This window comes from Watersipora subatra, chromosome 1 (assembly GCF_963576615.1).
Source record: "Watersipora subatra chromosome 1, tzWatSuba1.1, whole genome shotgun sequence".
NCBI lineage: Eukaryota > Metazoa > Bryozoa > Gymnolaemata > Cheilostomatida > Watersiporidae > Watersipora > Watersipora subatra.
In genome coordinates this window covers 37023537-37043936 of record NC_088708.1, presented here as the reverse complement: position 1 = coordinate 37043936, position 20400 = coordinate 37023537, and the positions used below count along the sequence as shown (strand labels likewise).

The 20400-nt window shown below is 35.4% G+C and overlaps 1 protein-coding gene across 1 annotated transcript in view; it reads left to right on the top strand.

Moving 5' to 3' along the window:
- The first annotated feature begins 2880 nt into the window (after positions 1 to 2880).
- LOC137385394 (alcohol dehydrogenase class-3 chain H-like) overlaps positions 2881 to 20400 on the top strand; it is a 53305-nt gene continuing 35785 nt past the window's right edge. Inside the window, exons 1-2 of the mRNA XM_068071846.1 lie at positions 2881 to 2996; positions 15605 to 15648. Of these exons, the coding sequence (XP_067927947.1) occupies positions 15631 to 15648 (18 nt within the window). The 5' untranslated portion in view covers positions 2881 to 2996; positions 15605 to 15630. The remainder of the gene's footprint in view (positions 2997 to 15604; positions 15649 to 20400) is intronic.

The window sequence follows — 20400 nt, the reverse complement described above, 5'->3', positions numbered from 1 at the left end:
TGAGTCCAACCACAGACGAAAATTGCCTGCATTTTTAATAATGATGAAGATTTTATTGTGGATATCAATGAACAAAGCTATTTAACCTCGAGTTTTCGCTCGTTCGTTATGATAGTTTAGTTTCGCTCATGAAATTTTTGCGAGAAGATGACACCGCAAAAATGCAAAAGTTAGATGACGCGAATACATAAGTGTCCAAGGGTATGTTGTTGTGAATTAGTAGTGAACACTAACAAGACGTCAACTTTATTGATGCCCAGATCGGAAATCTTGCATTAGCATATTTTTCACACATTGCTCCACCATATTTTCTTGGCATCTGTTACCTGCTTAATCCTCATTAATCTGATTACATTATTCTTTTGCACACAGTAGAATTTCACATTGTATTTATGAATGTACCAAATATTTATTTAATTGAGATGGTTATTATTAAAAAACTGCTGAGATTAATGTCTTTAATCGCCCAACTATTCTTCTGTCCATCCTTTTCCACAAATTTAACTCTCGAGTCTGTCAACTCCACACACTCAAAAGTCATTTAGCCAGTCACTATTTTCTTTTTCACTTCCTTCCTTGGGAGCTTGGAAAAACTGGCAAGTTGCTTATCAGTGTGGCAAGAGTCTGAGATTCTTTACCGCCTAATTTATGACATCATAGAGGTACAAACTTTTTCAACCCCTTTGAAGTAATACATTCCTGAGTCATAAGCATACCGTTATTGATGAGTCAATATACTATCTTTGGCTCATGTATCATGTATTAGGGCCCTCAGTAGTAGCTCAAAAATAATTACTGCATCAAATTAAAAACTAGCCTAGCGGCTAGTTTTTAATTTGATGCAGTAGTTATTTTCCCTTGTGATTAGAAATAGAACTAATTATTTCACGGAATTTAATAATTCGCAAGATTGACTGTTCGCGAAACCGCGAATTTTTATAACCAACGAATATTTTCACCTTGTAGGGTATTATGCAACAAATGTTCAGTTACTCTATAACTACCACTGCTCTCCATTCCAAGTCCATTGCTCATCTATCTAAGGTTGATTTATTAGAGATTGGTTTTTTCAATATGAGACTTACATGATTGCTTGTCTTTCAGATATCTTCTGCATTATAATGCCACAATACTCCTCAGCTGACGAGGACCGTCACCAAGGCAGCAGAACTTATGGATAGTCATACCGTTAAAATTTTAGAAGAAACTCCTGTTGTGGCTGTAAGGGACACATTCTTTCCACAGGCTGTAAAACTGTCATAGAGATGGTTGATCAACAATTATTTTCCTGTTCCTGAAACAAATTGGAATGTTTTACAAATAAAATCAAAATAATAAGAAATCAATCAACAATCTTCAAGTTTACATTGTACTGTTTTAACCAAGGTTTATGTTGTATGTCAATACTGCCAACCTGTATCTGGAGCTAAGCTCACAAACTTTAACCTGATAACTCAAGTAATATTTTTTGTAATTGCAGCTCCTTGAATAGTAAATTAGGCCCTGCGGTCAGCTTAAATGATGACAAATATAATATTTTAAAGGTATATGAAATCAACTGACTTCAGGTTTACAAACAATTATATAACATTGACTCAAAGCTACACACTAGGCTCCCAACTGATGGGCCTGTATGTACTGACACAAAATGTTAATTATCTTGATGAAACCTACTCACAACAGGCATACAAACAATTATTAATCTTTTCATATTGTTTTATCATTTTGCTAATAAGTGTTGTATATCACCTAGCCATCCAGTAATGGGTTAGGGTCTATTTGGTATAAGCATTTAATAGCTTAGTAGTTAGCAAAGCTACGTTTACTATTTTGTGAGCCGAGTGCGAGCCCCAGTGCAAGATCATTTGATTCCATAAGGAGTTACCCAGAAGACATACCTGGCCACCTGACAGTCACTAAGAGTGATGATGTTAAATATAGGCAGCAGTGCGTTTCAAGAAATTAAATAGACTACTCTGATATCTGAATCCTGACAAATTTGTCAAAGCTCGTCAACTCAATTATATTTGAGAGCGGTTTCAAACGGTTCATATGTAACCAGGAAACAATACTGTTTAACAAAAATCTCAATGTCTCAATGCACACCATTTATGATCTGCATATCTATATAATCAATGATATAGAACCTAGAATAGAAACATTGATATCACAATCATGGCAAAGTATAATTCTCACTTACCTGCAGGTCCAGTGATAAAACAGGAGCTTTCTTCAGTGAGAATAGCTTGCAGAACTGTCTGCTGGTCATAATTCAATACCATGGCTGATTTTAACTTTTTTACTCTATTTAATTTAAAAGGTCCGGCAATGTGTGTACAGGTGCGTAGATCGTTATACTATGGCGTCCGTAGTATGCTGTTGTTGCATTGTGAATGTGATGCGTGCTGTATGCAAATGGCACATGGTTTTGTTTACAATAGTGTTAACCCGATTTTAATTGGTTCTTGCATGCTTAATTGAGACTCAAAAAGATCGGGAACACTTAGCAATGCCCTGATAGTTACTAAGATGTTGAATCGGGACGTTAGGCTAGGCTAGCGGCGACCATTTATAAAACAGATATTGGACAGTCTCAAATTAATAGGGACTTTGGGACAAGTTTTGACAAACCATAAGGTTACTTGTGCAAGAAATGACTTGAAACTTGGAATATTTTGACATGATGGGTGGCTCAGTCGATTGGTTTAGTTTTTGTGTGTGCTGCTCATCGGATTGGTGAGATATTTAGGTGGATACTTTTGTTTTGGCTCATAACTACGTGGACCGTTATTTTTGTGTATGTAAACTACGGTCCGGTCTCGGCTTCGGCAATATCCTCGCTAAAGGACACCTGTGGTTTTTAATGTCATATACCGGTAATGCGGCGCAGTCGCGCTTTCTTGACTTATCCCACGAAAGTTTTTGGGGAGCTAATTTCCTCTAGCCTCCCGGCAACCCTACTGCAGCTGCAGAACAGTTGACGAAGCCGACTGAAAGTAATATATATATATATATGTGTGTTTGAGTATGTTAAATGCGTTCTCTAGCCATGCATGGTTCAATTAATCAAAATTGCTAATACTCTCGTAATAATATTGCGCCAGTGATATTAAAGCTGTCAGTTGTAAGAAGTAACACTGCATGCGTAATTAGTGCAATAATAGGTCGTTATCACGTGATAAACCTTTGCCATTATTTTAGTGATTAAGCGTTATGAAAGTATCGTCAACCATTTAGGTAGTTTGAATAAACGATAACTGTGTTGCAAAGATTTTTTGATCGCCTATTGCCAATTTTATTTGATTTTAGTACTCTTGAACGGCGTGTAGTTTTGTCTCATTAAGGCGGGTGAAAATCTAGTCATGATGCTGATAGCTCAAAGCAGCAATTCTAGTCGTCAGCATTCATTTATTACTGGCTGTGCTACACGTTAGCTTTACCTCTCAATTAGCTGGCTAAATCGTCACTTTCAGCAGCAGCTGTACTAGTGAAGTTCTGTTTTCAAGCAACTCTGTGTTTAACACGTGTAAATAGTGTTGTGTTCACATAACACTGTGTGATGTAGAGGCAGAGAGTATGTTAGACTAGCATAGCTAAAATGATGTTGCAATCAAGGCGGTGTAATAATTAAGACGCGGAATTCCTACCATTGTCATCGTGCAACAGAGCTCTTGAGATGGAAATGGTGGCACAGAAGAGGGCTGAGGTGGTAGAGTGGAACGAATGAAGTGACCATCTCTGGTGATGCGTATTGAGAGATAATCACGGGATCCTGCTACCAATAATTAAAGTGGAACCGCACACATAGTTTTAAGAATGTTTTATATAATTGCTAATTCATGATACTACGTTAATTGAATGAGAAAACAAAGTTTTAGCAGATATTTCTACTAGTTTAGCAAGTTCAAATTTAAAATATATTTTGGGGCATTTACCTCGAGACATGACTAATTATTTGAATCGTAATCTGATCATGTGACCCACACTTCCTGCCAAACACGGCTACTAACTTCTGCAGCATTTTTCGACTATCGCAGGTGACCAACAGGCTCCTCATGTTTATTAGAGGATGATATGTACTCCTTCAAGCTAAAGTTAAAAAACTAAATGAATTTTTACAGTAGGTTTTGATATATCAGTGCTCAAAGTGACAGCATTGCAATGATGATGGAACAGACAGGCAAGGACAATAGGCATGGTTTTATTGAATGCGTGAAGTCTATTTGTGAAAATATTTCAACGAATGAGGTTGCATGAAAGGGTAAATAGAAGCCATCGTGTTCAATTACATGCCATTTGAGCCATTTTGGAAAGATATTCCCATCTACGGCGTTTTCGGGATGGCTGTGATTAACTGTTCATTTTTGAGCTTTTAAAAGCTGGTAATGACCATTCTACATATTTTGCACCTACAACACAGCAGAGTAAGACATGGTGAATATTTTGATACCAAATAACTGTAATGTGAATTTTGTTGCGAGTCAACGTTTAAAGGTACGGCCACAAGTGATGATTTTTTTGTTAGTTCTGACTGAAATCACGAAATGAACGAAAAACAGAATTATTTGGCTTAAATTCACAGAATTGACAAAATTATTATGGATCGCGATTTTATCAACTTTTATGAGTGGTATAGTCCGAGACACGTATTATGACACAATAAAAGTACCAACGCAATTAAACATAGTAATCATTAAACATGTCAACATAGTACATATGATGCAATGGCCAAGTTATCCTATTGTTGGTTCTTTATCGTTTGTACAGCATGGCTAGAAATCGTTTGGTTTTTTTAATAATAACAATTTATTTTTAGCAACGTAAATTCTGTTGTAAAAAGAATTGCTATCTTTAGCACAATCAAATCATTTGCATCGTATTTACCATGTTAAAGATGAGATTGCGTCAAATTTTAGTTCATGTTGAAAAAAAATATTTTTTTGTCAATCAGTTGAGATGTTGTTTGTTGTGTTAGGCGATCTCATTGTCAAGATATTTTATTATTAAAATCGACAAAATTTGATTGTGGTAAAAATTCCCAAAAAAGATGTGCCTAGACTTGCCCAAAATGATATACATATAGTGCTCTATCTATAGTCTCTATCTCTCGTCTTTACATCATCTATTGTGATAAAAGTCTAGCCCTAAGCGGCTCTATCGGCATATATTTTATTTTGTACTTGCTCATGATTGCTAGGAAAAATTTTTAAATCTAGCTCAGATACATTATTATAAAAGTCTCAAATACAGTCATACTTTGACTTACGAGCTTAATGCGTTTCGAGACTGAGGTCGTATGTCAATTTACTCGCATGTTGGTGCAATTCGGTGCATGTTGGTGCATATTTATATTTAGAACAATTAAATATATAGGCCCCTATTGATTGGTTTCCATACTCTAAAAATACAAATGAAACACTAAAAACAAGATATTGTAACATAAAGAACAGGTTGGTTATTGTCCTAACTTACCGTATGCTTTCAAAAAGCAACAAATAAAAAATAATACAAGGATATATGATTAAAATGTAAAATCAAATACATACAATAGCAGCTAATGCTAGCATTTGCCAGGAAAGGAGAGATAAGTTATCCTTCATTACAACGTTGACTTTGACAGATAAATTTGGATTTAGAAAAGTCTTAAAAGACAAATTTAGAATCAAACCTAAAAGCAAACTTTCATTTATAACTTAACGAAATTAAAATTTCTTCGACGTTCATAGTTTCGAGTTTCTAGCTGGTTAGCTAATTTTTCCTTTGTTTCGCTCTCACAACCAGCCCGCCGTTTTAAGAGAAACCTATTCAAGGACATTTGCTTTTGTCACCCTTTCAACATGTTGCGATTAGAACGAACACAGGTGTCGTCACAAAGGGCTAATGCCTTGACCACTAGCCACCTTGTCCGAATGTCTTTTTTATAGTTTTGATAGGTAGCACCGGCCTTTTCACATATCATCGTTTCAGTTACGCTGTCACCGGCCAATTGTTTGTCTTTTATCCAATACCATCTCTCCATCAGCGGTCGTGAAGATCGACGCGCCGTTTGGAAACTATGGTTAGTCCTTTTAATAACTAAATGCTCTGAATATAATTTTTCTGTTTGATAATTGTGGAGGTACTTCTGTCATATTGCTGAGCTAGCTCAATCATGCATACACATTTCGCATATTTTTCAATAATTTTCTGTTTAATATCAATTGTTATCATTCACTTTTTCTTTGCATTACCTTTCGTTTTACTGGCAAACTTTCGGTCTACGCACAGTACCTTTAATTCACATAATTCTGCACTGAAAATCGCGCACAAAAAACACGGTACAAAAGAATAACCTGAGCAGTTGAAAAATACAGAGTGATGCTGTTCTCATAAAACACCTCCGACATGCTTGGCTACTGACTCACGTGGTCGTATCTCAGACATGGTTCGTATGTTAGTGCTAAAACTTGCTTAAAAGCTGGCTCATATCTCTAGTTTCTCGTACGTTGGGGCACTCGTAAGTTGAAGTATTACTATACCGCAAATAACGGTAAATTAAAGATTTGTCATATTAGTTTCTTCTAAATGCATGTAAACAACTAAACATCTCTAAATGTAAACATCTGAGTACCAACTATGATTCTGCCAGTCTGTGGTAATTAGGTCGTCGAGTTAACTTATTTTATCGCGACTTCTGTATCAGCGAAGTTCTCAGTTGTTACCCACACCGGAAACTAGCTACTAAATAAAATAAGCACGCCGCCATTTTTGAAAAGAATATGTTCAAATATATGAATAAACCAACTGCATTCCAAAAAGTCATGTATAGTCAACGTTATCTAGTCATTATTATCATTTTGTGGAAAAAATTTACTGGTAACATTCGATTAGTTAATTCAAGTAAAAAACAAATGGTTTTATGGGTTGCCGAAATAGTGAATGCAAAAATGGCAATTTCTTTGAGATCAATTAACCCAGCAATTCTTGCAAAGGGTCAATAAATCCATTCTTGCACCTTGTTGGCGATTTATGATGTGGACTTTGTTCACTTAGTAGAGGGCAGCGTAAGTTTTTTGAGCTTTTAATATTTTGTCCATTAGAATTGAGTCAAACTATGCAAAAGTACCTGTCAATACAGCTCTGATTACACTTCATAACTCCCCATCTATCTGAGAAGATTGTAACACAGATGTCAACAGGGCTATGATGTATTCAATATGTTCAGCAAACCATGTTTTGCATTTTCTTCAACAATATTATTTCATATAATTTTAACAAGCCAAAAAAATTTTCATTGCAGCATAAAGTTTTTATTACAAACATCCATACAAGTTGTGGCCACACACATAGTTTCAGCTCATAAAATAGGATAAATTACTGTACTGCAGCAAACTCAAACAAAACATTATGGTTTGTGCAGCACACATTCGTTTCTCTCTTTCCCATTTATGGCAGTTTCCAGACCGACATGACTGCTCCGCTAGTGAACCACATAAACATTCTGTAACAATAGAACAAATGTAATAAATGTCATTCACATATATGTCGTTCTAATGTGTATCTACTGAAAGCTTTCAATTTGAGAGTTAGATAGATTGCTAGTGTAATTTTCAAAATGAGTAAATGTTTAGCAAAAGTATAAATACGCCAAGCCAACAATTCAAAGCTTTGTTTTTGAGAGTTAAAGATGAGCATTGATCAATAGATTTTCCGCACTTTCTACAAGTGAAAAATGAACATACATGTATATCATAAATCTAAGTTATTAGCTAAAAAGCCTAGGAGAATTGGAAGCGAATGTTATAGCTAGGTGAACTGATAAAAAGTTGTAAAAGCTGAAAGCTTTCATATTAAAAGCTGCTAGAATCATGCTCGCTAATAATATGTTCAACCAATTGAAAGCATTTCATCAACAATTTCAGTGTGCATGCGCAGCTCGGACAATTCTGTAAATTTCGGCTGAATAATTTGTTTGTCGTTTATTTCGTGATTTCAGTCAGAACCAACGAAAAAAATGTCACGTGTGACTGAACCTTTAGGGAAGTTGTCTCGGCACTGACCAGTTTGAAGGGATCGCAACTCAAATTTTGCTAGTGGTTTTTAAGGGCAAATTTTACTGCTTTACACATTTGAATTGTTAAACTGAAAGAAATTGGTCATCATGTCTCTTTCAGGCGTGGTGAAGATATTTTCGGCAAACAGAATTTCAGTTTTTTGTTATTTTGACCTATGCAATAAGCACACAAACTGAAATATACTTCAGACTGACTTATAGCACACTAACTGCAATACTTCATATAGGATTCGTACGGTGAGTCATCAGGCTCCACTTTGGGGGGTCCTCCCATGTTTAGTGACGATTCAGATGACCCGATGACAGAGACATTTAAAAAGTGACAGACGAGACGACCAGTTATCAATGTAGGTGACGATGATTGTGCGAGTAGAATTACTAAAAGTACGGCTACACGTAACAAATTTTTCGTTGGCTCTGAGTTCTGGCCGGAATCACGAAAAACGCAGAATTAATCGGTCGAAATTCACAGAATTATTTGAGTTGTGCATGCCCACCGAGTTCATCGATGAAACACTTTTAAAAGATTAAACAAATTATTAGCAAGCATGAGTCTAGAAGCTTTAGCAATTAGTATAGTCCAAGACATGTAACGCGACACATAATAAAAGTACGAAAGCAATTCAACATTGAACACACGATGCAACTGTTTAAGTTGCGCTATTGTTGTTTAGCGAGCACGACTCTAGCAATTTTTAAGATACACGTAGTCCGAGAACATGATGTGACACGCAAGAAAAATATCACAAAACTTTACCATAGTAAATACGATGCAACCGACTTGATCGCGCTAAAGATTGCAACGTTTTCTACCACAAAACTTGCTGCTAAAAAGGAAATATAATTAAAAAATAAACAATTTGTAGCTATAGCGTCCAAACAATAAATACATACAATAACACAATCTAAGCAGTTGCATCGTGTGTTCTATGTTGAATTGCACTTATAGTTTTATTGTGTGTAATTATATGTCTCTTGGACTATACTAATTGCAAAAGCTGCCGGAATCGTGCTCGCTAGCACGATTCTAGCAGCGCAGAATTATTCTGTGTGTTTTAATCATTTCATGATTTCGGTTAGAACCAACGAAAAATTTATTACGTGTAACATAAATAAACACGTTCAACTGAAACTTCACTAGTTTTGGTTTGAAGCATCTGGCCCAGCATTTATAGACTGCCAAATAATTAAAGTAAACAGGAATGCCACGACATTGACAGCAAATCCGTTTCCAAGTCTGTGACTGACAGTGATTATTAAATACAATCTCTGTCTATTTTCAGTACAAGAAATGTAGCCCTAAAAACCTAAAACCGTTGTCACTCTCCGCGGAGTAATCAGCAACGCTCTCAAACATCACTAATAAGTTTGTAAAAGTCGCTGGTTGAGCCATGCTTTTGGTTAGCAGAAGTTCAAACTGAGCAAGTTTCAGGTTTTTAACGCAACCCAGTGCCACCAGAATAGATATTTGTATTAAAATAACGAATGTGAAGAAAGAGGTTGTTTTGGTTACCAACTTGAAAAAGGTGACAGTGATTTTAAAAGTGGCGACAATGATTTTAAAAGTTACTATTCTGACGACAATTTTATGTGGTAGGACCCCCACTTTGTAAAGTGAAAAAATCGTATATCAGGGTAATCATATACTGAGGGTACACTGTAGTACTATACTGCTTTAAGCCTTGCATGTCACTGCGTAAATACTCAAAAAGTTGTTGATACTCGAATTAGTTGATTAGTTAGTGACAAAAATTATCGTTTTTGTGTTTGAAATATTTTATGGTGGCAACAGTTGGCCTAATTATTGTGCAGCCAATCAACTGTGGGTTTTTCCCTTGGTTTGCTATATAACCCTTCAGTTTTGTCATTGCTGGGTGTGTTGCTGTGTTGCGCTGTGAGTTCTTGTACAAATAAAGATACTGTGTTCTCTAACTATAGTTCTGCTCGATTTACCAAGGGAAAATAGAGTATCAAATTCTTGTCACTCTTTCTGACTTTAGCATTGTGATATCAGCCAGCATATATCATACCTGAATTCATTGTAAGTGCTACTGGCCGAGCACCGAGAATTCATATTGCATGCTTTGATATTAGCAGGGTATAATAAAGGGATAGTTCTTGTCAATGATTCTGACTTTGGCATTGTGATAGCAGTCAGCGAATCAGCTACATTCACTTATCTGGCTTACCAGGGTGTAAAAATTGGGAGAGGGCACCCGCGAGTCTGTTTATCGGCTCGCTATCGAGTCCGTCTATTGGCTCGCCCTCGAGTCATTTTATCGGTTCGCCCTCGAGTCTGTTTTATCGGCTCGCTCTCGAGTTTATTGCGGGTTCACTCTTGAGTCGGAGTGCCTACCCTTGCCTAGTAGGGTTTACTTCAATGGTAGAATTATCTTCTAGAGCTCTGATCACTTCAAATGCATGATAATCACGAGTGTTCACAAGTATTCGGAAACAACTGCTGGCTCTGTAAGCTTTGCTACTAAACTAGTACTATCAATTTTGTACACAATCCAACTGTCACCAAACCATATTTTCGTATCTCTTGTTTAGAAATGAAGGTCGAATAGTACATAGTGTGTTGTAAAAGGTGCATATCGTGTTTGTTTTACCCTTCAACTCTAGTAAAATATACCAACACATTTGTGTTACAAAAAGCTTTGCGACTTATACGCTGAGACCTAAACTTATCCCATACAAATCAACGCTTACTGCCTACCAATTTGATAACAGACATCACTGCTGTTCTTCCTTTACCTGTCACAGTGGTTTGTCACTGTAGTTTTCCTTTTCATTCAATATTCAACAATAACTGCCCTAGATATATCAGCTATAGCTTTCAAACCATGAATCTTCATTACAAATCCAAGACCATATTTAAATTATCTTGTTCCATAAACCACAACAAGCTCAACAGTAGCCTACTAAATTCATTTGCTAGCATTTAATAGCCTCTGCCCTCATTTAAGAACTCTTCCTCTGCAGTCTCTAGAAACAAAACTCAAACTACACTTACTATTCTCTGACTAATAATAACAATTACCATATAGCCTTGCCTATTTTAACATTTCTGCATTAGCTACTGTATATTTTTGTATTTATAACTAAAAATCTGTTGTAATAGATATACATAACTATTTCACCAGAGCTTATACTTGGCCATGTTTTGTTTGTTTAAACAATATTCATATCAAATCCTCAAGCTTGCTTTTTACATATTTTATGCTTTCAGTTCCGACATTATTATTTTAGATAGACCAATCATTAATTTTTTATTTTGTGTACTGCTTTCTAGTTTACTTGCTGCGGTGCCTTGTAGAAAACATATTGTAAAATATGACTATTGCTTACCACAATAAACATTGCGCATATATATCGAATAAAATTAGCAATAACAAGAACGAGTAACCCATGGAGAACGATTAACCCATGGGGAATGATTAACCCATGGGGAACGATTAACCCATGGGGTACGATTAACTTATGGGGAACGAGTAACCCATGGGGAACGAGTAACCCATGGGGTACGATTAACCTATGGGAAACGAGTAACCCATGGGGAACGAGTAACCGATGGGGAATGAGTACCCCATGTGGAATTGTTGTTTCAAGATAGCGAATAGAAAAAAGCTAAGCAGCTGATTCACCCCTGTCTGCTCAATTTTTGAGCATTTGCCAGCGTGATCTTTGCTTCTATTCCCCTACAGTAATGATGAAAAACACCTGTCCAAGTAAATGTCAACACATTATCTGTGTTATAAAAATTAAAAATGTCTTTCGACATTGCAAAGGTAGAAATTATTGTTTTAATACATTACTGAATACAAACAGAACATACTACTTTAATGGTATAAAAATTTGGCAAAACTCCTATAGCAAATAGGCTAGTATTGCAAAAGCTATTGGCAGATTCAGTTACTCAAAAAACATCTTGTTACACATGTTTATGTAGGTCTCTGACCCTATAAGATAGAGTATGTGCAGGTTCAGTCATTGTAATCAATTCAAAACATTAAAGAGAAATAATGAGCTGATGAGGTTCAAACCTGTTTCAAGATGAGATTTGTTTCAAATAAAAAATTTTTTGTATAGTAATTCATTCCAATAATGTCAGTCACTAAGCTATTTCAACCTATGATGAAACCTATTATAGTATTTAGGCTACCAAGTTTTTCAGAGTTTCAAAATAAGAAAACTCACATCACTCCATACTTCATTTCAAACCTATAACACCTGCATTATGGAATATCTAATGCTAATTTTGCTAGCACTAACATAAGATCAGCAGTTGAAATCAATTTAGTCATTAAAAAGTACTAATTTTATAATAGTTTTTTTATCTATTACTTCGTAATATGGGATTTAAAATCTAAACAAACAACTTATCTTTCAACTTAGTCTAAAAATGTTGCCCAAAGTAAAACAATTTTCGTTATCACTATTTGTCTCTTGAATTTTGAACTATCTATAAACCGCCAAACTCCAGGATACACAAAAATATTATTTGGCCATAATTGTAATACATGTAGTGTGTAAGTCATATTCTGTTCACCATATTTAAAAAACCCTAATGGTCTTAGTAAGCTAAACATTATCATCTTATGATGTCATTATTTAATCATTGAAATCGTAAAAATCTGTTTGTATAACTGATCAGATATTTGCAATGTTTTAGTGTTATATGAATGTACCCTACAGGTTGAAAATATTTTGTGGATTTTGAAATTCACGATTTTGCGAACAGTCAGTTCCGCGAATTATTAAATTCCGCGAATAATTAGGTCTATTTTTAAACACAAAAGAGAATAACTACTGCCTCAAATTAAAAATTAGCTGCTAGGCAGAAATACTAAACGTAGCTGAGTTCCAAAACTTTTTTAAAATCGTTGCGTGGGCTTTGAGTTAACCCCATTGCCAATGCATCACATTTCTTTACAAAATTATTCAAGGTTCTACAAGTAATTCAGCATAGCGTCGTCATCGCAAAACTCTCTCCTATAGTCTTTTTACCTTGAAATCAACTCTATCAACCTCCAATACTGAAGTTGATGACGATAATGACTCTGATCTGGATATTATGGTATGTATTTGATTTGCAGTGCTGATACGTTTTTCCATAATTAACTGGTTAGTTAATTCTCTTGTTTGATAACTGATTGCTTTTATTCAATACTTCAGCTATTGTTTTTTTCCTTTAAACTTATTAATTTTTTTCTGTTTATCGCAGATTGAGAATGAAACAGAACCTATTCCGATTACAAAAACTAGAGAAAAGTAGTAATCTTCACCAAGGCAAGAATATTGGCAGAGAAGCAACCAGTCAACCTAGACCCCTTCATCAACAACAACTCCTTGATATCGCTGCAGCAAACATGATTATATTATATATTCTCTTTCATGTATAGATATATTATAATTTATGACAAATTTGAGTGTAAAAATAAAATATTTCAAATACAAATAAAATTTTACAAACGATAAATGGAGTAAATAAAAACAGTTCAGCCCATATGGCGGTTGTCTGGCAATAAAATTAAACTGCTACTCTTGATAAGTAAATACTAGCGTGTAATGGTGCTCTCTGACTAGTTATTTTGGTAATAGCAGCTCTGTATCGCTGTCACTGTCTTGGGTAGATGTTAAAGGCGAATCTCTCGTTACTACACGGTAAGGTTGGTAAGGAATTTATCATCAGAACTCTCCTTGTGGCTTACTATTGCAAAGTTCTGCCGGTTGGCCAAAAATTTGTGCTCGTAAAGGCGTTTTTGTTCCTTTTTGAAACTGATATATTCTCCTCGTTAACAGCTGTGGTTTGTGGTCTACCTCAATTTCAAAACCTCCCTGAATGATTAGTGATCTTCTAGTAATGACATCCACCAACCTTGCAGTCATTATGCCTCTGTGTATGGTGAAAAAGCTGCTTACTCTATTTATTTCACGGGGTAAATGACCAACCGTTGCGCAGTCTGCATTTATTAGCTTTAGTGCAAATAGGTCATGCAGATTGTGGGACTCTCTCTCTCTCACACTAAAACAATTAACAAAGCTGTAGGGATGGAAAAGTTATATATTGCGTTTTGCCAAATAACCAAAGTAAAACTCAATTATTAATTTAGTAGATGCTGTTGAAAAAAACTCATTACTCACCACAAGTAAAGGCATAGTCCTCCAAATCGATGTATATTCGTGAAAACATTTGAACGTAGCAAGAAATTTATAGCTTAGCATGATAGTTGTAAGCTAAATAGAAACCTAAAACACGCGGTGTGCGTATGCGAAGGGTTAACTCTATTGTTAGCCGCAATAGAGTTAATTCTTAACAGAGAGTGATTGTGTTCACCTACCAATAAATTAGTCTGCGAATATGCATGAAAAAGGCAATTTGTGCGGAGCTTAACTCTGTGTATAAATTCATCATTTAAGGTAACTAGTACTATGCATTGTTCTTATAGGGGATAGCTATCACTGTTAATCAGAGAACCACTGAATGCTATTAGTGACTAGACTGGCTGTTTGCTGGAAATACAGGAGACGTATGTTTTACTAAATTTGCTGAGAATTCACAGCAAACATTATTTTCGAAATTTATTTTGATAGAAGCAAACACTGTATTAATCACTAATGACAGCGGTCTCATCCTGATATACCAACAGTCAATGATAACAGTGAACTCATTCATGATAACTTCATCATTCACCTCTGTGAATGATGTTATGGGCCTGCAAACAACAGCACTAATATTCTATTGCAATGAGGGAGTTAAAATCTACTCGTTAGCATTGAAAAATGCATTTGCAACAACTTGTTGCTAAAGGAATTACCCAATGTAAATGAATGTGAACCACCTTAAAACCTTTATTTGAGTGCCATGGCGTTCTATTTTTCAATCCTTTTATAATGGCGTTTAGTCAAGGTGACCTTCAATAAAAAGGCGGTGTTCAATTTTTCAACTAACTGCTAAAGATTTGGAAAAGTTAAATTTCATTTGACAAACAACGAATCATAACATCCAACATAAAATTCTCTAACACGAAATAATTTATCGAATTCCAAGCGATAAAATGACAATTAAGATACAATTATACAATTATTTGCAAAGTATTAAGTCACATGAACAGATTACGACTTGACGGTTAGGTCAAGCCGAAACGAAACTGTAAAGTAGCGAGCATCTATATTTGATACGGGGTCTTCGATAAAACCCGAACTGTTTGTCATAAACTAGTGCTACGATAAGTTTATATTGAGCTTTTTATTGGCCTTTCAATTCACGCGAGAGCATCACGTGACAAGACAATAAGCAAATGTAATGACTACGTCATTGAGATAAACAGATTCCAATCTACTTTTAGTTTTTGAGCTTTTAAGAGCTTGTAATCACATTTCCACATATTTTACACATACAACACAGCAGAGTGAGACATGGTGAATCTTTTAATATCAAATAACTGTAATGTAAATTTTGTTGCAAGTCAACCTTGAAATATTGTAATTTATGCTTTGAAACTTTGTGCTTTATAAATAATGTCATTATTATTCTTTTATTTCTAGATTTACTGTCTTGAAGTCATTTGAGAATGTCTACTCAAGGACAGGTATGTAATTTGTATGCCAGTCAAGGTCTTGTGTAAAACCGTTCAGATAATATTAACTATTTTTTCAACTGGTGGTATTACCGATTACGAACACACAGTGTCACTCAGTTCTCAACTTACAAAATAATTTTTAGGAGAGTAACTAATAAACTTAGTGTTTATTTAGCGCTAAACTACAGCTAAAAGTATCTTGTACATGTAAAAGATGGTCTAAGCTAGTCTTGGATAGCAGGGTCTATCAGTCCCTTAAGAGCACCAACATACCATAAAACCTTTATTTGAACGTCATGGCGTACTATTTTTTAACCCGAGGGTGGCTTTATCAGAGGTGGTGTTCAAATAAAGGGTGGCGTTGTATTTTTTAAACCTCTAGTCATAATATTGACAAATTAACCTGAGGCAAATCGAGTGTCGCCTATATTTTGCACTCACCTTCGGGCAAAGCAACGTTAACTCGTTGAGTCGAAGAAGTTTGCTAACTTACCTCCAACTTCTAGATATCTTACTAAATATGCACAGGGAAGCTGATACATGTCTTTACAACTTGATATATTTTGCTTGCAATTAGCCTACAAAATCTCATAGTCTGCATTGAAATTTGTTGGAGAATTTTTTTTAATTCTAAATTTGGACTCATATTTTCATTTTATAACCATATTTAACGATGTTGCAATAAAGCTCATTGCTACAGTTTTCAGCCAAAACCGGCTTTTTATGTTCAATCGATGGGAGTTACGAGTGTCGGTCCATTTACGAGTGTAAGCCGAGTTCATATTATTGCATTTATGCTATTAAATAATATGCTATAATTCTACAAATTTATAAGTTATATAATAGTGATGTATCAAATGCTACAATTGTTTATTCAAGAACAGGTGACATAAACAAACCATATTTAATCAGAAACCAAATTTAACATTTTAAAACAAAACTTATTTTAAATTTTGATGATGCTAATATTTTAAAAACAAAATATTAGCATCATTTGCTCAACCATTTGAGTTCTGATTGTTGTTTCCGTTTGGAACCATTCCATATTTTTCTGGCTGGTCAATATCCTCCACAGTGTCTTCCAACCTTTACTCTTCTTCTGTACAGCTGAGCTAGTCGATATTAGCATCTGAACAATTTTTTCTGTGAAGCAAAACTTTTATGTGATTCATTTAAAAAAAGTTATGCTCTTCTGACCTGATTAAAGAGAAACCGCGTGTAATCAAAGTAACCTAGGAATTTTAGCCTCAAAATACGTAGTTGCACAGATTCTATCGTAGATGCACAAAACTTTTTTCCCATACATCGACGTACCAAGACCGAGTTGAAAAAAGGAACGTGCCATTAATATGATGCTGTTACTATTTCTATGGTGTTGCATTCAAAGTTCTAACAAAAACCGTGAAGACTGAGTTTAAAAACAGACTTCGATATGAACAGAAACAATAAATAAAACTAATTGTTATCGATGTTTCTGAGTCATTATTAGTATGATTTTGTGGACACTTTTCTACTGATCAGTTGCTATTATTGGTTCGTAAAGATCAAGATTGTCAAATAGTGGCGGTCAAATAGAAGTGGCGTTTAATTAAAGGGTGGCGCTCTATTTTTCAACTCTTTTCTTATACTGGCACTCAAATTGAGGTGACCTTCAAATAGAGGTGCCATTCAAATACAGTTTTAAGGTTTATGGGTTATGCTTAACTAAGCCGCTTTTATTTAGGTATGAACATCTCGCAGATTTATTGACCAAATTAGTTCAGACTAATAAGTATAAGGGCAGATCATCACATTAAAATTCACATCTATCAAATATGCCTTTGGCAAAGTAAGCATTAGTCTGTAATTTTCTAAAGTTTATATAAAGGCTTGAGACATTTTACTATTGCCTTGTTATAAAAGACAGGTCAAAGACCATATATTGTTAGTAAACAAAGTCTTTGTCCTATTTATTTTGTGGTGGAGGGATAAAACCACATGTATCTGAAACTACGCTCCCCGCACTCAATTCACATCAATCCTACATGTAGCATGGTGAGCCCACGACTACCATGACCGACTACACATGACCGCTCTTATGGAGTGCAATCAGGATTTAGTTACATCATCCTGTGATTTCAAAGCTAGTTGGTTCACATCAACCGCACACTTGCATTAAGGTACACATGTAACGACTTATTGGTTCAATCTGACCGAATTCCATGAATTCGGAGAAATCATAAATTTATTCGGTCAAATATCAAAGAATTTTCTCAACTGTGCATGCACACCGAATTTGTGGAAGAAACACTTTTAATTGGCTAAACAATTTTTTAGTGAGCACGATTCTAGTAGCTTTTGCAATTCGTATAGTCTGAGACACGTACCACGACACACAATAAAACTATCAGCGCAATATGACCTGATACATATGATACAACTGCTTAGATTGCGCTATTGTTGGTTCTGTTGGTTCTCTTTCTCTCTCGTTGGTTCACCATGGCATGGCAGGAACTTCTCATCAACGAGATACAAATTAGAAGGGTACAAAAAGGGTACTGTCGGATAAAAACATTGGAAATTTTAAAGATGAGAAGACCGTGAAGCTCAACAATTGACTAGACGTAGCTAGCGATGACCGAGAAAACTGGGCAGACATGAGATGGTATGTGTAAATAAACTACTTTCACTCACTTTTCGTTAGCAGCCATGTTTGAATTTATGGCTATTATTATATTGCTGAGATATAGTAAACTTATTTTTTGTAGGTAATTGCATTTCCTATGCCAAATTTAACTTTAAAAAAGTTTTCAACATTTTAGCTCACGGAAAGAAGTTTTCTGAATGTGACAAATTATTGCTGAATTAAATATGGCAATATTTGTCCACCACGCTACTAAAGTGCTACCACTTGTAAATACCAAGGAACATTCCACTCTTTTACTAGGATCTGTAATAGTTTTTTGTATTTCCATTTTTTTAGCTGAGACAGCAGAAAAAAATGGTCGAACCTGAGAGACACGTTCAACTTACACTTAAAAGATTATCGGAAGAGCCTTTGATAACTGATGATGATGCATCATCGTCAGTTACTAAAGGTACATCAACCAAGCTGTCTGGCTCATCAAGGATTACTGAAGCTGACAAATACATTGTCAGTTTCAATGTAACCGATGATGCATCATCGACAGTTGCCAAAGTGCCATGTCCTACCGTGCCACTATTGAATATTTCTAAAGGTATGCAACCTGCCCAACTGAAATTGCTGGGTTCTAAATGTAAACAACTGAGAAATTTATTATTGTTGAGCTGCTGTTTTTGGTGCCTTATAATCAATGTCTGTTTTACATTTGCAATGTTATATTTTCCAGCTGAGAAAGAAGAAAATTTGAAAAAGATTTTGATGTGGCCATCAAGACTGTAGATCATACTTGCCAAGTAGTTGAGAAAAAAAGCGTGAGATTGACGGCAAATGTAGTAGTTGAATCTGAAGCCTAGCTTACTTTGCGAAGTTTTTTTTCTTCATTAGTACCTACATAGGAGGCCCTTCCACGATTTTTTTTAATGTTCAGGTACTCTACTATTAATTTGAGGTCATGGTCGTTTGCCAACGATATGTCACAGCTCCGTGTATATTCTTTGTTTATTGATGAAAAACTGTAGAGCAAATCGTTAGACATCAATGTTGCTAAATCTAAATAGCCCAGGTTTTATGGCAAACATACGGTTTAATAGCGATCTGTTTCATGGTTGGTAACTTTGTGTGATGATGAGGGCTCGCAACTAGTAAACAAAGGAAAAACGGCAAGTAAAAAATTAAACCACTACTTTTATTTAAAAAGCTGGAAGAAAACAGGAAATTTTGTGCAAAAGGGAGACTGACTTAAAAAACTGGAGGGTCCCGGCCAAACCGGGAGACTTGGCAAGTATGTTGTAGACGGAACATTAAATAGACAGGAAAGTCATGATGAACACTTCTGTTATGCCATGTCTTTAGCAACTAGGATGAGGCAACTCACACCATATCAACAGCCTCTAGCTCGAAAAAGCATTGAGGGCCTTATCAGTGCTCAATTTCATTATTCAGCTCGACCTCTGCTCCACCTCAAATCCTTAAGATCTCCCTCATACACTCCACTCGCCATTAGCTTCGCCGCCTCCACCTCTCACCTATTCTTGTGTGTTCGCCTCACCACATCAGAGCGAGGGACCCACCTCGACTCCTGATTCTGATGTACAGATGTACACAGAATTGCTCTCATCTCCAAACCCCAAGTAGCTACTTTTATTTTGAATATTGTTTTTTGCAACATCATATTTAGATTGTTTATATATTTGGACGTGTTCATAAATAATGATGGGACAATTAGTGATGTCCCATCATTCACGCATGCTGCACCTCATAGCTCCGGAACTACTATTTTGAAAGCAGTAAATTTTATATTATCTGAAAACCAAGAAAATATTGCATCAATTAATTCAAAGAATTTTATAATGGGAGCAAATGTGCGTGTGTAGTTGGCATCAAATAACTGTAAATGTCCCATCATTATTTATGAACATGCCCATTTATGAAGTATTACACACTGCACATAGTACATAACAATGTTAAATTTTATAGCTGATTTAAGTTTTATGTCTAATATAATTTAAAATACAATTGTATTATTTTGAATAGATGTCATATTTCTGTGGGTAGTTTACTTTTATTGATAGCGTCTTATCTGCCATTCTACCCTTCTGGTACCAAATTTATGTACTAGAAAATTCTCAAAACTAATT